Source organism: Neodiprion pinetum, chromosome 5 (genome assembly GCF_021155775.2).
Source record: "Neodiprion pinetum isolate iyNeoPine1 chromosome 5, iyNeoPine1.2, whole genome shotgun sequence".
In the NCBI taxonomy this organism is placed as follows: domain Eukaryota; kingdom Metazoa; phylum Arthropoda; class Insecta; order Hymenoptera; family Diprionidae; genus Neodiprion; species Neodiprion pinetum.
The window spans coordinates 22,896,835-22,919,603 of record NC_060236.1 but is presented as its reverse complement, the minus strand read 5'-3'; the positions used below and the strand labels follow the sequence as shown (position 1 = coordinate 22,919,603).

Genomic DNA, 22,769 nt, shown 5'->3' with positions numbered 1-22,769 from the left:
GAATTTCAATATTAAACCGAGTTAGCATCTGAGCAGAACGCAGTAATTTTTCTCCGGCCCTTCAGCTCCCCTTACCATAACTTTACCCGCGAAGCAAACTCGGCAAGGTTTAAAAGACTTTATTCCTATATACATCTTGAGTCAATTCCTACTAAAAATTCACCTTGATGAAGACTGGAAACTCACCTAAACCCCTTACAATCAATGGGGTGGCAACACTGCAGAGCCCTTTGAGCATTTAAGTTACGTGACGATCAGTGGGATGGTAGCGTAGTGGCAGGTCCCACAGCAAGCATATGCAGTACAGTACAGGCAGTGACTGACACCCACGTAAAGTCTGTGCAGGCAACCTTCGTATGCAAGGTGAAATGATGAAATCACCGAACGAAATGCATTTTTTCTCTTCAGTTAGAGAGTTCTTGAATTGCAACCACGAATGTGTATTCATATCGATATCACCGAGTGGATTTTACCAATTGTTGAATATGCGATGTCTGTGTGGGCACGTGTTGAGCAAGGTGAATCAAAGAAATAGAAAACACGCATCTGACTACACGATTAAAGAATAGGAGATAGATGAGAAACATGGGCGGCGCAATTTATAAGCGGCCATTGCGCGGCTCATTGCAGTCCTGCTTTTTGGAGCGTCATAATTTGTAGGATATAGTCCTTTTTACGACTGAGGATAATAAGCTGGTTATTTAATCATTATGAATTAGGAGTTGCAATACATAAACCTGCATAAGCAACGGCGGCCGAATGTCCGGGAATAATTGCGATTTTCCCAAACGCACAGTTATGTCGTACCACTTGCATAAAACTTCAATTGTATTACACCGTACTTCAATATGCGTAATCGTAACGGTTTATACCCATGTATATACGTAAGATGGGCAGTCTACAAGAATACATTATATGTATATGTATAAAAAGTCACGGGGCGTCATACTCGACGAAAAAGTGGGGAATGCGGAGGAGAGAAAGGATTCCTAGCGATCAACGGCTACCTTGATTGGCACTGCATCGGTCCCACAGATCTTCTCAAGGTGTGACCGCCGTCGCTCAGAGAAAACCAGTTTCGCCGCGCTAATTTCCTACTACATTCATCGTTCGCTCCGACACGCCCGGTTCTTCGTGTGCTCTGTTTTATCGCCTCCAAAATCCGAAAAGATCCGTGTACAGCGACGCGCCTTATTTATACATCCTACGAGTATTTAACTCATCGGCGTGTATCAAATTGTGATTGCTTTGCTCCTGTTGTACATTTCGCGGTTCATCATTTCCTGGATCGCTGATCATCCTACGCCTGCGGAAGATTGTGTTTTCGGCAAAGAATCCCGATAGCTTTGTTCCATATTAGAAAGCTGCGTTTAGTAGAGAATCAGGGAAAGCCGACCCAAATTCTTTGAGGTGAGTAGCGAGTTACCTGTAAAGCTATGCTCATCACGTTCAATATCAGTGAGACATAGCTCCTGTTTTGGCAAAGACGTAGCTTCCTACTATCACTCTGACGCACAGGTGTATCGAGTGCCTGTAAATGTAAAAAGGATGCTTAGTCAGTATTTACCGACCGAGTTAAATGTTTTTTTATCCTTCACTACTACTACCGAAGCCGATGAATCACTGATGTGAAGGCCAACACTCAGCGTAATTCTACATAAGCTGCTGAACAAAAATATCCAAAAACTTTCATATTTCATGCAAAATTAACGCCAGCGAATGTATTCCGGCGATAAGTGGTATTTCAAATTATATATTTTCCGGCCTTAATGTTGTGTAAAGCAAAACGTATTTTGGATATTTGTATTCGGCATTGCAAGTAGAATTGCGCTGACTGCAACATTTTCATATCGTTGATACGTAATATGGGAAATATGGCAACTTGTTTGTACTCGTGCGAAAAGTAAACGGACATAACAGTAAATTTGCCCAACGATATAGGAATGATAACGTAATATGATCATGTTTTGAATTTTGTAGTGCCGTCGAGAAATAATGGACACGCTATGGCCACCGTTACTGCTCATGCTGGGGACAATTGCTACCGTAACATCTTCTCCGTACGTTTATGTATTTCCAGTCATCAGCTATGTATCGTGGTTCTGTCTAATAGAGATAATTTTTCACGGCATCTTTAATCGTGCAAAATAATATCAATGACGAACACATCATTCTATGTTTTATTGCTCGCATCTCACAGATATTTTTCTTCAAAGGTACTACACAGTTATAGGACCAAAAGTTGTCCGGCCAAACTCGGAATATCACGTGTCTATTGGGACAACAGAGATATCTCAGCCATCCACTATTTACATAGAGTTAAGCGGAAATTTGGACTCTGGAAATGTATTCAATGTCTCCCAGACCATTACGGTGGAACCTTATTCAACTCGTATTGTCAGGCTTGAGGTTTGTTCCAGTGCACATGCTCTTTTACGTGCCATACTTGATCTGATACTTCTGTTGGTATGAAATGAGAATAAAAATGGTAACATGTTCAAAAGTATTGTAGAAAGTGAGGAGGAGAGTGAAAAATGATAACCTTTTAAATGGTTGCGAAAATGTTGTCTGTAGGTTGGAGACACGACGCCTGGAAATTACAAGCTGGTATCGCGAGGACTCGCTGGAATTATATTTTCCAACTCTACTGATCTTCGATACATCCACAAAAGCTATTCTGTTTTTGTGCAGACCGATCGAGCGGTCTATAAACCTGGTAGTAAAGTCTTGTTTCGCGCTGTAATACTAGACTCAAGGCTCCGCCCTCCACTGAGCAGCGCTCAATTAGATATATACATAACGGTAATTAATCTAACAATTTTAATCAGTCAACGTTTAGAGAGTATTATTTTTCGAATCGATTCGAGATACCCTCTACATAACTTGAGCATTGACTAAAATTATATGAATCACTTTGCCAGGATGGGCAGGGCAACCGAATCAAACAGTGGAAGCGACGCACGGATAGTAAAGGTGTCTTTGTCGGAGAATTGCAGCTCTCTGAATCACCAGTACTAGGAAATTGGAAGATCTTTATCAACATATTGGACCAAACTTTTGAAAAGCAATTTGAGGTTGCCGAATATGTTCTGCCTAAATTCGAGGTGGTCATCGATGTACCGAAACATGCCACCTTCAAAGACTCCTCTGTAACCGCGACCGTGCGTGCTAGGTGATGAAATTTTTACACTTTTGCAATGATACTCTTTGCAATTCTCGTCGTGAACACGACAATGTCAATCTACAATATCTCTGGAAAACTGAAATCGTCACTTACTTCTCAAACTCGTTTCTCGAAATAATTAGATGTAAACGTTTTAGGTACACCTACGGCAAACCAGTAAAAGGGGAAGCGACCATCACAGCATACCCAGATATATTTTCTGATGTGATCCAGCCGATATTTCAAGCGCCAGTCCGGAAAGTAGTGCCTATAGATGGAAATGTTACAGTCAATTTCGACATTGGCAATGAGCTAAGGTGATCTTGATGTGACAAACCTGCAGTTTTCTACTATTATACATACTTCTGGCAGTGAAGTTACCTATGGGCAACTTGATGGATTGTTGTTTAGAATTTCGCAGGTCTTACAGCATCAATGAGTTGTCAATGATTGAAAATTTTTATTCACAGGCTCACGGACGATTACAAACGACCTATACAATTGGAAGTAGCTGTCAAGGAGGCATTGACTGGCCGCATACAAAACACCTCCGCGCAGATGATATTGCATAAGCATCAATATACAATGGAACTCATACAAACAGCAAAAAGTTATAAGCCAGGCTTGAAATACACTGCGTTTGTAAGTTTACATAACCAGATATAATCGAAGTGTGAAAGTATGACGTATTATTCTGACTCTGTATTGACTCTGGATGTAACTTGGCTGGAATATGAATGAATAATGGCTTGAATGAAAGATAAATTACGCCTGTGGGCAAAAATCATATATTCGTGTATATGCACCTATGTCTGTCCATGCAGTGCAGATGTCATTTTCGCTTAACCAATGTCTGTGTATTAATAAAAGCGATGCCATTAATTTGCAGATAAAAATCGCTCATCATGACGGAGCACCTGTCCAGGACCAGATAAATCCAGTACAAATATGGTACGGCTTCAGCCATGATCAATCTGCCTACACCAACATTACTCGCATGCTGGACAAACATGGAATGATACAATTAGATTTTTACCCACCCCTCGCGGAAAATGATACCTCAGCCGCATTGAATATCCAGGTATGTTGTTATTTACATAGCTTTCAATTGCTTCGAAATAATTAATATCTATTAGTTGATACAATTACCGGAAGAATGAATTGGGTTTTTATAAAGGCACAATACTTGACTCTGCATGAGTCGTTTTCTACAATAAATCAAGCTCTGTCGCCGAGCGGAACTTACATACAGGCACTTTTGAAGACCGAAAAACCCATGGTACGTGTGAACCATTCTTCCTGAAGATATGCACTCGAAAATTCTATCCCAGAATGTGAAAAAATGGTATACTTTAATTAGGTAAACAGTAACATCGAAATCGAAGTAAATTCCACAGCACCCCTCAAATATCTGAGCTACCAAGTATTGGGACGAGGCGACATTCTCAATGCAGCTTCTGTCAAAGTCCCAGAGGAATACACTGTCAAATTTAGGTGAGATATCATCCAACTTTAACAGTGCACGTGTTGTATTTCAAAAGTAAATCTTTCTATATGTCTTATTCGTACCCATAGATTTCTTGCCACATACGTGATGGCACCAACAGCACATATATTGGTCTACTACATGCGCGATGATGGAGAAATAGTTGCTGATTCCCTTAATGTCGATCTAGATGGCGCACTTCAAAATTTTGTATGTAACGAATTGAATTAACACACCGAAGTAGTAAATGAAAGAATAATTTCATCCTGAATGTGAAAAACATTCGATATGATGGTAATTTGGCCAAATCTTTGGTGTTGCAGGTTGACATCAAAACTATGCTCAACGAAACAACACCTGGAGCTAATGTAGATCTTGTTATCTCATCAAAGCCAAATTCTTATATTGCACTTCTCGGCGTTGATCAAAGCTCAATTCTATTGAAGTCTGGCAACGATATATCACATGTGAGTATTCGATGCATCACGCACAGTTGAATTTTTTGTATGAACAGTTTCTTCGTCATATTAGAAAAAAGAGAGGAAAACTAATATCGCACATTTGTAAACCAAGAAGGATAATATTTTTTTTCATAAAAATGCAATTTTATTCATCTTACCACAAAGTATTTATGCAATTCAGTTGTCTTAACGTGTAAAACAGGGGCGCATCTTTAAACAAATGCGAGCCTATGCTAAAATCAAATATCGGCCGAGTCGACCTACCAATGACCATGTGATTCAATAACTGTTTGTCTAGAATGTATTTTGTCTAATGTGTAAGCTAATCCATGTCTTTGATGAGCTGTACCAGTTTAGCTAGCAAAAAACGCGTCACAACAGGTGTTGTATCTCCAATTGCTTGAATTTTGGCAATGTCGTAACTCCGTTTGCAGGACCAAATATTGAACGAACTGAAGTCATACGATATGAACAACGAGTTTTCATCTGTTTTTCCGGCATGGGGTAGTTCTTCTTGGAGCCCTGGATCATCTACTGCATTCGACGTCTTCAATGTATGTATAACGATTTGCAGATAAATCTGTCTCTAAATTTGACAGAAAGCAGAGATACTGTTGAAAATTATGTCCAAATAATTGTATTTCAGGAATCTGGCGCAGTTGTCTTGACCAATGGCTACGTCCACGATATGTCCCCACTTAGTAAGTTTCGCATCAGAATTTCGAAGTAGTATAAATATAGTAATGTTTAAATTACTTCCTGAACAAGCGCCAATACTCTTTACGATAGTATAATAAACTTGTATTCGTGTGCAATAACCTGGCATGTATAGATAACGGTACATGTGACAACCAAATGCTCGTTTAAGATCGAACCTAAGGCGATTTTTTTTCGACACATCTCCACACGTACGAGTGATCTTTACCCACAGTATTCTTAAGTCTCCGATACTCGAAGGTGAAATGCCATTTTAATATGTGTAGCTGTCATTTACTCTGACGCAAAATTATACCTGATGGCTTTACCAATTTTGCAGGAGCTTTCGATTTTTTTGGTCAAGTGTTTTGAAATAGTTTTTTCCCCTAGATCCGCAAATTTTAAGATTATTAAACGTTATTTCACGCAGGACGTTTCTATGTTCCGGATAATTTTTTAACCAAACACTTGAAAAGTATGCATTCTCGTATCCACGAAATTTGCTGGTATGAGTGTAGAAAAAAAATTCGCTAGGGGTTGACTGTGAATTTCGAAAATACTGACTTTACGGAATTAAAAATGATTATGGCCCAGTTCTCGATCCTTTGAAAACTTATTTCACGAGAACGACAGGACGAATTAATCAAATCGTGTACTCAATGTGCAAATTCAGATGATCCGTCAAGGAAAACAAAGTTGTAAACGTTTCTCGAGGACTTGGTTTACCACCTGCCTATTACAGTAATAATGATACCCTCCCACTTGTTACATAACAAAGAACATATTGCATAGTATACCAAAGAGCTAATTTCGACGAAGAGATGTATGAAAGTGCGGCGGCGAGCCCCGACCCGACTACAATCCAACCTGGGAAACTGAAAGTGCGCAAGAACTTCCCTGAAACCTGGCTTTGGCATATGCTTGATGCTGGGTATGCGATAATTAATTGATTACATTTCACGACTCCCCTCAGTTCGGTGAATGGATTCTTGATTATTTCGATTCATCTTGGACCCGACCCTAAGGGCTGATTGTTGCAAAAGATCGTTTCATGAGTTTAACTTCTTAGCGCTTTAGAATGTAATCTCTCCATAAACACAATATTTATACAAACTTAGGTATAGTATATGTATATAAGTGATACATATCTATACGGATTGAACGGTTTTTATATTAAACCTAATAGCGGAAATTTGCCATCACCGACATTTTTCCAGAATCTTTTTCTACAAGGGTAGCATCAAATAAGTGTTGTCACAGGTCGACGTTTCTCAATTTCATCAAATGTATCGGCATTCGGAATAAATAAAGCCTGCAGCATCCAAGTTGCAAACTTTTCGAGTAATGCTACTGTAACTTCTGTATAATGTGCGGAAAATCTTAGAATCCTTGGAAAAATCCTTAAAAACCGCGTCTCTGATGAATTGGAAGTCATTAGTGAATGATCAGACTGGTTAACGCTCATTCTGACGGTACTGTTAGGAAATAAGTCATGAAAATGAATGGCAATGGTCAATGACTGTACAATTGGGTAAAACGGGTCGATTTATCCACAAGTGTGTAGTATATTAGGGTGGTCCATATTTAGGCCTTGGACGAATTTTTTATTGTTCGCCCCCCAAATCGACTCCAAATAATTCAAAAACGATTCCCCAATTTTTTCAGATCTTTATCTCAACTCTAACACCTGCCTGTAAGAGGGTGGTCCCATTTGAAATACATGTGTTTTGGCTATATTTCTTCATTCACAGTATATATTTTATTGTAAGAGTAAGGACTTTCAAAAAAATCTATAACTGCGAGACTTTAATGGATATTGGTGCTACTATCCAATAAAAAATTCATGTCATCATACCAGGCAATCTAGATGAATTGCACACCCTCTAAATCTGATTTTTTTTTCATTTACAGGGTATGCAATTCGTTCTTTCCACCAGTTATTGACACGTTTAGACCTAATTGTTGACTCTTTTATTTTCCAAAATTATAAATTGACGGCACAAATTGTGAATTTCTTGACTAAAACTGATTGCTAGAGGGTTAGACACTACAAGTTTATTTTTTGGTAATTTTAGAACTAACGATCAAACAGATACAATCAAAAAAGGTCAATAATTGGGACAGGGTGAATAACTGCTGCACTTACCTTAAATAAGGACCGCCCTAATATATATCTATACTATTATGTACAGGCGCACCCATATATGTGTGTATAAAATTTTCACCTCTGTTTTTCTCTCTTATCATCAAAGATGACTGTCTCATGAAGCAAGTGGCGGAAATAGACCTTACAGCAATGGAAAGTTTTTAACTAACGAACTGCTAACTTTCCCACTACTGCTAACCCCGCGTGAATCTCAACTCGTAATAACAGTCATATTTATCTGGTATAAGGGCAACGCTCGCCTTGATAATGTAAAGATAAGTGCGATAAGTGACGAGGTGTGTAAGCTCAGCATGAAGTAGGAGAAAATAATACCATGACCTATCCACCTACCTATACCGTTAGAGTTGGATTGCAGGCCAGCCAGGAATTGTTGGTGGTAGAATAGATGGCTTCCACCCTGGTGTCTCCACACTCAGGCCAGACATCGGCCCACCGGTAACGTACAGAATAGCAACCAGACCACCATTGGCGGGTCCCTACGCCTTCTCTCGTATTCCAACCCCGGTATGGAACAAGCCCCATGTTTTCCCAATGCATGACATCTCAAACACCTGGCTTTTCGCGAATTTCTCTTCAGGGTATTTATTGATGTCTTCTTGCACGCTTACGTATTCATGTAGTTATACGGTGCCTCTTCCTTTCTTTTTTGTTTATTGTTTTTTTGTTTGTTTGTCCCACCCTGTATGCCATGTTTACACCCACAATCGGTTATTTTGAATCATTTTCATTAACATAAAATTCGTTACACTAATGGTGATAAATGTTGAAACAGTTTTTCTAATGTAACAGGCCCGAAGGAAAAACTGTTCTTCGGCGGTCCGTTCCTGACACCATCACCTCCTGGGTGCTTACTGCATTTTCCATTGACTCCGTTCACGGGTTGGGACTCATTGATACTCCAAGAAAGGTGTGTATTTGACACTCAGTTATTCCAGACTTGATGAATGTAATTGACTATAACATGGGATATCCGTGTGTTTCAGCTGAAAGTCTTCCAACCGTTTTTCGTATCTCTTGATCTACCGTACTCTGTGATACGAGGAGAGATTGTTGCTATACCCATTGTAGTTTTCAATTACCTGGACAAGGATCTCACAGCGGAGGTCGTACTGGAAAACATGAACCAGTTTGAATTTGCTGAAATATCAAACGAGATCCATGACACACCGAGTAAGTGTAGATTGGGTCGCAGGTGTCGCAATATGTATTCTCAACGCAATTAAACAATTTGATTTATTTACCGCAGAGCTGGAACTATATCGCAGAAAGACGATCGATATCAAGGCTAACTCGCAAGCATCTGTTTCCTTCATGATTATTCCTAGGGACTTGGGCCATATTGTCATTAAGGCCACTGCGCGCAGTACCTTGGCTGGAGATGGCATCGAGCAGAAACTACTTGTCAAGGTATAACTCGATATTTTATGAATTTTGATTTGAGTTTGTTTTATTCAAAGATGTGTAAATTTAGGTTTAAGAAATATTATCAAAAATATTTTATTAGAAAATGGTAAAATAAAATCTTTTACATATATTTCCAAGGTTCATTAGCTTTATGGATTTTCAGTCTGAAGGAGAAACTCAGTATCGGAACAAGGCTATATTTGTTGATCTGCGAAACGCAAAAACATTTGAAACCAACTTGACGGTAGATATACCAAGAAATGCTGTAGTGGGCTCTGAGCATGTGGAAATTTCTGCCGTCGGTAAGATATTGCCAGGGATTTGAAGCTTGCGAGAATTGAAAGCAGGTAGAGGAATAAACCGCCCAGCTAACACTACGATCTTTATTCTCAGGGGATATTCTCGGACCCAGTATACCGAATCTGGCGAATTTAATCAAAATGCCATTTGGATGTGGAGAACAGAACATGCTCAACTTTGTCCCCAATATAGTGGTGATTAACTATCTGAAGGTGTGTAATTCTATAATAATATTCCTTATCCATGTTGATATTATTCGTTATTTTTATCTGGACTGTAATTCATTATTACAGAACACCGATCAACTCACGCAAGCAGTTAAAGCAAAAGCACTCAAATATATGGAAATTGGTTACCAGCAAGAGTTGACTTATCGTCACGAGGACGGATCTTTTAGCGCATTTGGAACCTCGGATCACAGTGGCAGCACATGGTGAGTAGCGATATAGCTAACAGACATCTGCCCTGAAACAGGAGTCGCAATCCAATTTGTATTACCAATTTTATTCCGTTGTAGGCTGACCGCATTTGTGGCAAAGTCATTTGCCCAGGCTGCAGAACACATTATGATAGAAGATCGAATTATAAAGGAAGCGCTTCAGTGGCTCACCACCAACCAATCACCAAACGGCAGCTTTCCTGAGGTAGGAAAAGTGAGTCATCGCGACATGCAAGGCGGCGCAGCTAAAGGCTTGGCTTTGACTGCATTCACTTTGGTAGCCTTCCTTGAAAATCGGGTAAGATCGATAATGACCGACAGCCTTACCTACTAGAAAAGTTACAAAAAAAAAATTTAACACTGTGTGTTTCACCTGCAGGATTATTTTGAGGAATACAGCAATGTCGTAAACAAGGGAGTCGATTATATTGTGCGGAATCTCGAAGGGCTCGATGATGTATATTCACTTTGTCTCTGCACCTACGTTTTAAACTTAGCCAAGAATCCTTACGAAGACACAGCATTTAATCGATTGGAATCAAAAGCCAAACAAAGCGGGGATTACATGTGGTGGAGTAAACCAATCCCAGAGGACAACAAGAATCCTTGGTATTCGTTACCAAGTTCCGTAGATGTTGAGATGACTTCATATGCATTGCTTACGTACCTCAGACGAAACATGGTCGCCGATTCACTACCCATAATGAAGTGGCTCGTGAGTCAGAGAAACGCAGATGGAGGATTCGCCTCAACACAGGTTCGCGATACGATTTTGCAAGTTGCAATATTTCTCTTTCATCTATCATCGACGTGAAAAATGCTAATTCCAGATACATAGGTCTATAGTTAAACAAAATGAACATGGAATAACTTAGTGTTCATGCAATAAAAAAATGTCTGGTGAGAACTGTGAAAGAGCTATCATCCACTTTCATGGAGAAAACAAGGATTTTTCAAGTCGATAGTACATAGAAAATTGCACATTTCGCTTATTGGATGGCTCACCCTTATTTGCAGGACACGGTAATCGGAATTTATGCGCTATCTAAGTTGAGTGAAAAAATATCATCCAAGAACAGCAACATTGCCATATCGTTTGTCTACGAAGACGGAGGTCAAAGCAATATCAATATCAACCCAGGCAATAATATGATTCTTCAAAAGCATATGGTATATTTTTTGGTCACACCCTTTTTTTAATTGGGAAATATGGGACTAGATTTTTGACCACATCCCGTGTCTCGTTTAGTTGCCCAGGAAAACTAGAGAGGTGAACCTGACGGCTACCGGCACTGGATTTGCAATAATTCAAGTATCGTACAGCTACAATCTGAATGTGACCGGTGCATGGCCCCTATTCACCCTCGACCCTCAAGTGGATAAAAATTCAAATGCTAATCACTTGCAGCTTTCAATTTGCTCTGGGTACGACAAAATGTCTGACGTACAATGCCAAAAGTAGCATTAGCAAAACGATAGCCATTAGAGTAAAATTAATTACATTCACTATCCCCTTCAACCAGATTCGTCCCTACAAAAGAAGCAAACGAAAGCAACATGGCTGTAATGGAAGTAAGTCTACCGTCGGGATTCACTGTGGACATTGACTCCCTCCCGAGCTTGGAAATATCGCAGCATGTTAAACGAATCGAGACCAAAAATGGAGAAACTATGGTAGTCTTGTATTTTGACAAGGTAAGCGATTTGCAAGTCATTAATTAGGTGAGAAAAAGACGAACGTGCAGAATCTCTATAGTTCAGACCAATGTACTATTATATATATCCATTACAAGAGTATAACTTAGTAAAAAACAATTCGCAGATGATAAGAGAGGAGTATTGCCCGACAGTGTCCGCGTTCAGGACTCACAAGGTTGCCAAACAGAAGCCTGTTCCAGTCTCAATTTATGACTACTACGACTCAAGTAAGACAGCATTTTGCATATATTCTTACTATTATCAGCAATTTGTGGGAGAATATCGCATTCTGAGAGGGAACAACCTACAAAATGCTTAATATATCTGTTTTGAACTTCAGGTCGACGCGCGAGAGTGTTTTATGAACCGCAGAAGGCTACGCTGTGCGATATCTGCGATGGCGAAGATTGCGGTAATGTTTGTGTAGGGGTCTTGGACAATCAGAAAAACGAAAACGACGGTTCGAGGGGGAGTGCGTGCACCATGTACCACCTCTCGTCGCCTGCTCTACTGTTTGTCATTATGTTTGCAAAGTCATCCTTCTACTTCTTCTGATTATTTATCAAGTTGTCCGTACGTTATACAATTCCATTATAATTGTACCTAATACTTTTCAAGATTAAATTATAGCAATTACGATTAAAAATAACCAAAGTAAGTAATATACTATAATACCATGCAATTCGAGATATTCGAATAACTTTTTAAGCCGTCCATTTATCTTTTCGTTTTTGTCACGTACCCAATTGTATATTATATGTATACAATGAGATTGGTATCGGAATTGTTCACAATAAAATCTAACTATATGTTATATTTGTGTTCTCTACTGTGCCTCACAGATTCGTTCCAAATTTGCCGAGTTCTGAATTTTTTCCGTCTTGCGTCACAGAGGTATATTGGTGTTTCAAAAGGTTTGCGTTTACAGAAATGAAATATGCCAACATTTTATGTAAGAAATACCCGATAATCGATTGTTTGATTTATTTACCTAATTGCTTCAAGTTTTTATTTTTACAACTCATGATATTATGTCGCCAAGGCCTTTGCGACAGATCCAATAGTGTGTAAGGAGTATTCTTTTTTGGAGCGAATAGCAAATATGACTGAAGAGAACTTTGCATATCTACTCTATCTTATCTACCTTTGTTTTGGAGAGTTTCTCTCTGATGTAAGAAACTAGTTTATTTTTCTTAGATGGCTTGAGAACAAGCCTCTTTGTTGTTATGTTGTGGAGGGGTCCGAAAGCCAGTGCCACGGCCGTACAAGCCAGACAAATAACATTATAAGGCATACTAAAGTCAGGCGTTGGCAGACTGACAAGTAGAATCTCAGTCCGTAATTGGACCAGGTAACCGTCCCGAGATGCATTGAAACTGCAACCACACAATAATGATGGCTTTAGGTTGTATTATATTCGCTGCATTGACCAATCAGGAAACAGCTTCGGATGTTTCAGAATAACGTCCCGTGCTGACCAGTTTAAAAAAAAAAAAATTACTCAATTTGCCAGGTTCAACATCTCAGTGGCCACCCTAAATGGTAATGCTCTTCTTACCTCCTGGTCCTCGAAGTTTAACGGAATATTGTTCAATAATTGATCGATCATTGTTTCCTTACCTGGATGAAATAGTACTTCCGTCCTGAGGTAGAGCGGTGTAATTTCTCGCAGTTGGGAGAAGAGAGGTTATTATTGCAGGGCCCATGTAGAACCCGTGATTAGCGTCCGGAGGGTATTCTTGCCACTTGAGAAAAAGATAGTCTAATTCTATTGAAAACTCTGTTACAGAACGCGGGGGAAGTCGCAGAACCATTTCGAGGTAGTAAGGACGTTCCCTTTCTCTACCAGGCACGTATCGCTTGATTACTGAAACCACGAGCAAAATTCACGAACCAAGGATTAGAAAAAATTATTTACAGAATGGAGATGGGAACAAACGATACTCGCAGAAATCTAGACATACGAGGCTTGAGTAATTTCCCCTGGCAGGTGATCCTTATGGTATGAGTGTAGACCGGTATGTACCATGGAATGTTCTCCAGGAGCACGACATCCAATGGCTTCCAGTAATTATTATGGAGTTTTGTCACCAGGCCGCCTCTTTCTTGACCATAGCCTGAGAACAGCGTTTTGTCACGAGTTATTCAGATCCTGCTATGTCAAGAACAATGACCGTCCATTTCATAATACTACAGTTTAATAAAGATCAAGTCCATTACAGTATAAACACAGACACACCTACTACATATCTGTTTGCAAAGAGCACCGGTGGAATTTCGACTCCATAAATTTTGGCTTTGCTGTGGACAGCAGCGACATTGAACATCCCGGCATTGGACAAAGATTTAATATCGTACACAGCTATTCTATTTTCTTGTCCTCCTCGTAAGCTGATTAGAGTCTCCGGTGGCTCAGGCACTAGCCGATAAGTTTCAGACGTCTCATTATCGGTTACATCTACATATACACGGCTCAGGGTGGCCAATGGACAAGCGCTTCGGAGTCCAATGCCGAAAAGCTTTCGTACCGACCAGTCCTGCAGGTCAGAAAGTATTGGCCATGTTCATATTATTTTGTGAACCAAAAATTATTTCAGGATTCCAATATCACGTTGGATCCAGCATTTTTAACTTGGTAATTCATAGATAAGGTTCAGTCTATTTCATTTTGTAGGATCAAGAATGATACAAAAGAATAAGATTCAACCAAAATGAGTTTTTCATAAAAATGTGCCTGCTATTCGATGCCATATGTACGTACCTGCGAATCAGTTGTCATAGTGTCGTAGACCAATGAAATTGTTTGCCGCAGTTCAATGGTAGTTTGCGTGCATGCTGCATTGGTACATACAGGTCGTACATCAACAGCTATCGAGTGGTAATTAGTGTTATGGATATATGCTGAATTCAAGAGAGTAGCCAATCCTTTCTAAGGGATAAAACTATGTTGAATAGGTTTAAAATTTTTTGTTTATACGAGCAAAGACGAAAATGATAAAATATTGTGATTTCGACGTTAGTTAAATATTGTCAGAGTATTTTTTCTTGTTCATACCTTAGAGTCGCACGGTAGTAATTTTTTAAACGGTGTCAAGTTTTCTGTGCAAACTATTTCTCTTGGCAGCGAAGAATATCGAAGACAGCTAGAGTTTAGCGGTCTTGGAACAGCACCGCTGGGTCGAAAGGTAAAATCAGGTGACAAGCTGTTGGACACATCCACAAAATTGAGCGACGCGCACAGCAAACCCGCAAGAGCATTAGTCAAGCTTTTCCAATTGTCATCGATCCTAAGAGCAAGAATATCGAGTATATTATCATCAAATATAGTACTAATACAAATTTCCCAAGGAAAGGCAATCGATGAAAAGAAGATGAGAACTCTTTGAAATGTCAAGGTTGTTGAGTGATTGTCGTTAGGGTAGATAATAGTAAGTTATTGTACCTTCGGTCGTCGTTGAACCAGGCATAAACCTCGGCGCCAGAACCGGTATCTTGAAGAGGATATCCCCATTTCTCGTAACGCCATAATCCTTCAGTCAAACTGACGTGAAGTTCTCTGACATTGTGCCGGCCGATTATTTCCCCTAACCCACGAGGAAATAGCCGAGAATGTTGGACTGTATACAGAAAGATGTATGCAATTCGATAGATCAATTGCATTCAAGAATAGAGCGATCAAACAAAGAATGAGCAAATAATGAAACAATAGAGTGTCAAACTTAAAGCGAGGTTAAAGTACCAACAAAGTGAGAAAATCTAATTTCAGAACGCTATTCTCTCACGAGCAAGGAAAATACTTCAAATGTTGGGGAATGACAGTGTTTGCGATCGTATTTGTGTATTGGGACAAAAAAAAATTCGAAAATTGATCTAGAAGTGCGCAAACCATGGGATTCGGATATCAGTACACCATAACCTCAAAGTGAGTGAAAATCTGGTTATGGTCAGTGTTTGCGTCCATTTTTCGAACTTACTCAAATCATCACCCAAGCACAATAGTGCACGCTATTATTTCCCAAAGATTTTTTTATTCAAGAGGGAAGAAAATTGTAAAATACGATTAACTCATCTGGTCAGCACTCCGACCTCACCTTAGTACCGCCGTTTTCCAGGTTATGACGTTTGGCCATGCATCTACACTGATATAGAAGAACGTATGTACGGATTATACGTAGTACATACAGGTTTCAGTCTCAATGTCAGTCCGCCACAGGGTAGTAAATTGAAAATGTGCGTAGACGTGTCCGCTTGGCAAGGGCTTCAGCATAAGCTCCTCGTTGAAGGCATCATCTACGTCGGAAGTACAGGAAACGAATCCGACATCTCCTATGGCACTCAATATCAACGCCTGTATAAAGTACATCGCAAACGCAGTTCGCATTTTCGCGCACGATTGTAACTGCAATTGGATTACTTTTAAGCAACCCTTCGCCCATTCGCAAATCGAGGTTAAAAACTTTTCGCACTTCGGATATACGGCTATGCGCATAACCTCCACCAGTTAATCGCACTTAAATCGCTCGAATCGTCTTTCCACCAGTCAGGACTCACTGCCGCTGACTAATGACTTGCATACATAATTGTGGAAGTTTATTTCAAAATAATTGTTTTACTGGGTACACTTACACACCCCGCGTACCTCCCTCTGCGTCATTTTCCTTATTAGTTATTAGTATTAGCATAGCCGTAAAATATAGAGCATAGACTGCGCACTCACTGGTACTGCTTGTGGCAGCGCCAAAAGTGAGAGAGAAGGAAACACACGCGGCCAATGTTTTGTCTCTTTCTAAGCATTTGATTGGTCGTTGATCAATTGCTCGGTCATGTCAACTCCATCCGATTAACAAAAATAATATCATCTAAATAAATGTACAATAAACATGCACCTGGTTTACGGTTAACAGCGTTAGAAACCTTTTCTTGATGCAAAGGATGGGAGCCAGAATCAAAGAAGTTAATCAAAGGATGGAGATATATATTTATTCCTATATGTACCGTATGTAATTTATGTACATACCTATGTTTACTACTTAACTCGTGTATCTTCAGTCAACGCTCATATCTTCGTTCCCAAAGAAAATACAGCTGACATATAAAAATAAGCTCTTAACTGACGTTAGATTTCCGTGGTTTTTTTAAATACAGTGTATTTGCAGAGGAAAACCCAGACCTTTCTACACAAAAATACTACTTGTAAATATTTTTTGTAAATTAGGTAGGACTCGATTGTTATTAATGTTTGAATCTATGCTGTAACAAACCCCAATGAACTTCAGGCAATCATTATCACAAAAGCAATTGAAAAAAATTTAAAGAAGATCAAGGTTCCTTTTTTCAACTTCTACTCATATTATTTAGTTAGATTGCGACTCTGCCCGCTAACCCCCAAACACAAGATTGTTCAAAAATTTATTATCAAGTGCCCTGATTATAATTACTCATATCTGTTCACTTTATTATAAATTTACGGCAGTGCCTGTGTTGATTGTTAGGAATTTCGAGTTTGAGAGAATATGTATTCCTGATTACTTATGCGTAAAACGTTTAGTTATTGATGCATCATTTTTTTCGCATTTTACGAATGTATCCTCTGGAAGTGCGGCCTTCACAGTTTCCTCGGCAAGTATCTGCGGGGTATAAGAAAATTATGTATAGCATACTCGTATTATGTATTATCTTACTCAGTACAACCTTTTGTACACATTATTTTATTCACAATTACATTGCAAGTAACAATAATTCAATAATCCCCCGTTGAAAATCTTTCCCACTCAAAGAGTCATATTTTTTATTTTAACTGATTTGTGATTTGTGTTCTTGACGCATCACTTCCTTTCGGTCGGAAGTAATAAATTTATATGCATAATGTGACAACACATTTTTGTGGTTTTTCATTGAGTCTAAAACCAATTAATAATATTATAAAATGCATTTTCATTGAGTCTAAAACCAATTAATAATATTATAAAATGCAAGTTATCATATTAGTTGCCTTTCTGTTTATATATGTGAAAGTAATGAGTTTTTGAAAAATGTATTAAACAGTAGATTTGGTTAAGTAATCTAGAAATCAACCGAGTATACAAATTTGTCATAAAAATTTAAAAACATTTTTCTACAATATAGATTCAAAAGCGAAGATGGCAGTTAATTTCTAACTGTATTCCATTTGGAACAATAGGTTTTTCAGACAGATTACTGGTATCTTGAACGTACAAAATTTCAATACGGTTCTTTTTGTCATTTTTAGTAGCCGGTTTTGAATGAGCTTCGTTTTTTTATTCTTGATCGTTTGTCGCGGAAGACGTGCTCATTTGGTATGGAAATATTGTGTTTTATTGTAACGACTTGTATCGACTGCAAAAGGTCAATTTGGGGAGAAAAATGCTGGAATTACCATACTCTAAATTGCCAAAGGTATGTGCACCTTGTTGACTTTAATTAAGAAACGAAATTTATCAAAAGAAAAAGGTATTTACGTGGAATTCACTGACTAAACTAGAGAAATCCGAAGGTATTACGATTCCACACGCGTTACACATTGTCGAAGCATGAGTTTTATTGACAATGAGTTAAATTTACGCAAGAATAAAATTTTCATTTGAAAAACTACAATATGTTAATATTTGACCAGGGAAAATAAGTTCACTTATGCTCATTTCCACACCACCGCAAGCGGTAGAGCACCCGGCGCGTTTTTTTTTTACGTGGTATCCCCAGTAGGCCTACTCCACGGAGAATACTTGCAAGATCGATCTTACGTTCTTCGAAAAATTGAAGATAACGTTTTTTCACATGTTAATTATGGTACATTGTTTTCCCCAGTCAATTTGTACTCGCCTATATTTGCAGTTTGTTAGAAATTTTTCAGTTCATATAACCCGCTAACTAATTATTATCGATGAAAGATGACTGTTATAATTATGGATGAAAGATGATTGTTTTAGTTATAGATGAAGGGTGATTGTTTTTATCTTATAGGTGAACGGTGATTGACTTTGGATATTCGCGCACGAGTTTTTTTTCTTATGAGGTATGAGATAATCACTAAAGTGGAGAACATGGTGAATACGCAAAACAATCAAAAAGTAAACCAAGATCGAAAACACGAATCGCTGTAAGACATTGGCATTTACCTATCGGAAGACGATGCAAAAATCCTTGAAGAAATGGAAACAAATCGGAGTAGAATAAGCACAACCACCAAAATACGACAGAGCTGTATAATTCTACAGTGAAGTACCAAACCGAACATGACCTATGAGCGACTCGAGAAAAAAAACTCCGACACTAAACAATCGCAATTAAAGACTAAAACCATGAAAGAAACTACAGTTGAATAAATTTTACCAGACTTTGTGATCATGATGATTCTTAACCACATCACTAAATCTATGCGTCGGTGAAAACAAGATGAGTAATCCTGAATCAGACTCGAACCAGACCTAAGCCTAAAAAATTAATCGTTAATTTTTCAGTATAGTAAATGAAACTCAGTTACCTGCAACAGATGACAATATAATTCGTGACATATGTCGATACAGACAAAAATATACTTCGCTCAGATAAGTAACATATATAATTAACGAAAAAGAGATAAATTAATTAGTTAAAAGAAACAGAAGGTTTGATTGAGTGAAACAAACAAAAGGTTTGATTGGCTGAAACAGATAAAAAGTTTGATTAGCTGAAACAGACAAAAGGTTTGATTATCTGAAACAGACAAAAGGTTCGGTTAGCTAAAACAGACAAAAGGTTTGGTTAGCTAAAACAGACAAAAGGTTTGGTTAGCTAAAACAGACAAAAGGTTTGGTTAGCTAAAACAGACAAAAGGTTTGACTAACTGAAACAGACAAAACGTTTGATTAGCTAAAAGAGATAGACAGTTTGATTAGCTGAAACAGAAAAATGTTTGGTTAGCTGAAACAGACAAAAGGTTTGATTAACTGAAACAGAAAAAGGTTTGAATAGCTGAAACAGACAAAAGGTTTTATTAACTGAAACAGACTAAAAGTTTGATTAGCTGAAACAGACAAAAGGTTTGATTATCTGAAAAAGACAGAAAGTTTGATTAGCTGAAAGAGAAAAAGGGTTGATTAGCTGAAACAGACAAAAGGTTTGATTAACTGAAACAGACAAAAAGTTTGATAAGCTGAAAAAGACAGAAAAGTTTGATTAGCTGAAACAGACAAAAGATTTGGTTAACTAAAAAAGACAACCGGTTTGATTACCTGAAAGAGATAGACAGTTTGATTAGGTGAAACAGAAAAAGGTTTGATTAGCTGAAACAGACAAAAGGTTTGATTATCTGAAAAAGACAGAAAGTTTGATTACCTGAAAGAGATAGACAGTTTGATTAGGTGAAACAGAAAAAGGTTTGATTAGCTGAAACAGACAAAAGGTTTGATTATCTGAAAAAGACAGAAAGTTTGATTAGCTGAGAGAGAAAAAGGGTTGATTAGCTGAAACAGACAAAAGGTTTGGTTAGCTGAAACAGACAGAAAGTTTCATTAGCTGAAACAGACGAAGGTATGGTAGGCACAATCACATAAGTCCACATACTGATAACAAATGGGTCGAGTCCAACATGATATTCGCCTTAATATTCGTTGCTTCAATTATTAATTATATGGATGAATAAAAAACATTATGAATTTTTTGAATGGAAATCGCTTTCTGCTTTGGGTTATTAAAGTGATTATGTTTTTCAACTGAACATTCTATGGGAGCTTTCCAGCAACGACACAAAGCGACACTGTGTCGAACATGGTGCTTTCCAACAACGACACAGGCCGTGTTCGTAAATTGACTGACAGTGCTGAAAATTCCCTAGGACAGAGTCAGAGCTATCCATGAACTTGGAAGCGCAAAAGAGATGAAAGATTGCTGACAGTACTGTCAGTCAATTTTCGAACACGGCCAACAGTCGGACACAGCTGCGGAGCATGGTTCGACACAGTGTCGGATTCATTGCTGCCAATTTTTTAGTTAGAGATTTTATTTTCGACGCATGATGTTGTTTATATTTATTTATTAAATGCAATGATAATCTACACGCGTTTCACAAATGTTTTTTTTTTCTTGGAGCGCTCGATGTTCTTAGATTTTTCGTATAATGCATGAGCGGACTCTAGTGACTGAATTAAGATCCTCAAAGCGTTCCAGCAAGCACCAAGGCACAGTGTTCGACCGTGTAACACAGTGTCACACTGTCTCCTTGCTGGAAAGCTCCCTTTAGTTCTAAGTGCATTTGTTAAAAAAATTGGTTATGTTGCCCTGAAACAGAAAATGATATCCGTTAAACGATCTAAATCGTGATCGCACCCGTTAAACGAGTGTTTCTGTACGCCAAGATTCTCTACTATCACTATACACTACCGATATTTTTGTACCTGGGCTTTGAGCGCCGGGCTTCAACTGCCGCGCTTTCTCTCATAACTGAAAGGTATCAAGTCCACGCGCAAAAGGCGCCGTGGAACTTGAAAACTTTATTATTTGTAAAAAAATTGACAGAAGAGCTGAAAGATCAGCACATCGAGAGTGCGTAACTCTTTTATATACTGTTTGAAAAATCGACGAGTAAAAAAACGTGTCCGATTCCCGTTATTAATTTACGCGCAAAAGGCTGCGTCCAATTCTCATGATTAATCTACGCGCAATAAGGGGCGACAGATTAAACTGTCAACAAATTTGTATTACCTGGGACTTGTCCCAAAAATTCTGTAGAAACCCAATCCACATCTGTATCTTTTTGAATTAGGTACATTGCTATGCGGATTGTTCTTCTCAGATCATAAATCGAATCGAAATCGGGAGGGAGGTTGGAGGGCATGCATTATTGTGTGGCGTGACGGTCGGCGGTCCTCTTCGACGCGAAGTCTTCGAGCTCAGCATTTCTCTCCATCTAACGTACCACGGAACGCGATAGATGGTCCAGAGATGCGTTTTGCTCATTCAAACGATCACAGAGATCAACCTCATGCAATAATGGTCGCTAATGACTAAATAATTGAATTGAATTGAATTGAATTGAATTGTGTGACGATTGAAAAATAGTTGCAAAGCGACAAGAAATAGGAAATTCAATCTCTTTAATATTCAAATGCTCATAAATGATCGAGAGACTCGAATACGGAGTCATTTGGGTAAACAATTTCTGTGATCGTTTGACGCTGTGGATTATAAAAGTTAGTAACATCACGGTACATCGCGACCTTCCTACCCTTGCCTGGTTCCCAACGCAACCACCTGACGGAAAAGAGACTCACACACGCATTCATAAGCCCCGCGACGTATCCCAAAACGTCCACCTACCTACCCGGTTACCTATATTCGATCTAAACGATTCTCCATTTTTTCCAACACACATCATTCTTCATCATTTGCGCCGTGGTCACTGACTTACATTTCGTTGGTTACCTGTTGGGAGCAAAATGTTTTTGTATCATAGTCTGCCAACTCAGAATACAGTATCGCGGTTGTTCCCGCCAACCCTAATATTGTATGTATTATTTTAATGTTTAATGTTGGCAGACTATCGGTACATTAACCTTTTGTAAAATTGATTAAAAACATGCTGCATGCCATTTAGCATTTTTCTAAGCGAACTAAGCCTGCAGTTGATCAATACTTGTCGGCTGTTGAAAAATTGAAAATGATATATAATATAAGATACAATTTTATTACGTTACGCTATACCAGAGTTTGGTATTTTATCGATTTAATAGTAATGTGAATAATTGAATACGTTCAAACCTCAGGTGAACCCACCACTTAAACGGCATCATCGGTAATTTCAAACGTAGATTATTACATCAGTTACGAAACACAATTCGATCTCGCGAGTGCCGAGTAAGCGATGGTTACCTGTCACGATGCTCATTCCACTTTTAGCAACGTGCAAAATTTCTAACTCTAAGCTACGGCAATTTAAATTGCGAATAAAAAATTATTCG

The 22,769-nt window shown here is 38.6% G+C and overlaps 2 protein-coding genes and 2 long non-coding RNA genes across 10 annotated transcripts; 2 read left to right on the top strand and 2 right to left on the bottom strand.

Annotated features, from left to right (window-relative positions):
- The first annotated feature begins 470 nt into the window (after positions 1 to 470).
- On the top strand, positions 471 to 12,501 carry LOC124219749 (CD109 antigen). 5 transcript variants are annotated; one of them, XM_046627809.1, is made up of 28 exons: positions 471 to 518; positions 1,981 to 2,060; positions 2,217 to 2,409; positions 2,575 to 2,802; positions 2,922 to 3,172; positions 3,322 to 3,480; positions 3,634 to 3,805; positions 4,053 to 4,244; positions 4,341 to 4,442; positions 4,524 to 4,657; positions 4,739 to 4,859; positions 4,973 to 5,116; positions 5,545 to 5,664; positions 5,757 to 5,811; positions 8,329 to 8,551; positions 8,763 to 8,880; positions 8,957 to 9,143; positions 9,220 to 9,380; positions 9,541 to 9,679; positions 9,771 to 9,889; positions 9,971 to 10,110; positions 10,195 to 10,414; positions 10,496 to 10,873; positions 11,134 to 11,286; positions 11,366 to 11,541; positions 11,640 to 11,811; positions 11,939 to 12,041; positions 12,155 to 12,501. In XM_046627809.1, exons 1-28 carry the CDS (start codon positions 486 to 488, stop codon positions 12,367 to 12,369), a joined length of 4,488 nt encoding a protein of 1,495 aa, XP_046483765.1. In that variant the 5' UTR covers positions 471 to 485; the 3' UTR covers positions 12,370 to 12,501. The 5 variants fall into 5 exon arrangements, with proteins under 5 accessions (XP_046483765.1, XP_046483766.1, XP_046483767.1 ...); XM_046627810.1 differs by lacking the exon at positions 8,329 to 8,551 and adding an exon at positions 6,599 to 6,737; XM_046627811.2 differs by lacking the exon at positions 471 to 518 and adding an exon at positions 1,270 to 1,410.
- On the bottom strand, positions 651 to 3,475 carry LOC138191052 (uncharacterized). The gene is made up of 2 exons (XR_011177294.1): positions 3,278 to 3,475; positions 651 to 1,531 (listed from the first exon to the last, which is right to left on the bottom strand). It is a non-coding gene; the product is annotated as an uncharacterized lncRNA (long non-coding RNA).
- A 259-nt stretch (positions 12,502 to 12,760) lies between the features above and the next one.
- On the bottom strand, positions 12,761 to 16,524 carry PIG-T (phosphatidylinositol glycan anchor biosynthesis class T). Its single transcript, XM_046627827.2, has 8 exons — positions 15,997 to 16,524; positions 15,257 to 15,431; positions 14,870 to 15,101; positions 14,576 to 14,743; positions 14,054 to 14,351; positions 13,779 to 13,931; positions 13,435 to 13,681; positions 12,761 to 13,190 (listed from the first exon to the last, which is right to left on the bottom strand). Exons 1-8 carry the CDS (start codon positions 16,301 to 16,303, stop codon positions 12,941 to 12,943), a joined length of 1,830 nt encoding a protein of 609 aa, XP_046483783.1. The 5' UTR covers positions 16,304 to 16,524; the 3' UTR covers positions 12,761 to 12,940.
- On the top strand, positions 16,409 to 20,483 carry LOC124219757 (uncharacterized). 3 transcript variants are annotated; one of them, XR_006883455.2, is made up of 3 exons: positions 16,409 to 17,007; positions 18,065 to 18,231; positions 18,796 to 20,483. It is a non-coding gene; the product is annotated as an uncharacterized lncRNA (long non-coding RNA). The 3 variants fall into 3 exon arrangements; XR_006883454.2 differs by having other exon boundaries at positions 16,409 to 17,029; XR_011177293.1 differs by lacking the exon at positions 18,065 to 18,231 and having other exon boundaries at positions 16,409 to 16,810.
- Positions 20,484 to 22,769: the final 2,286 nt, after the last annotated feature.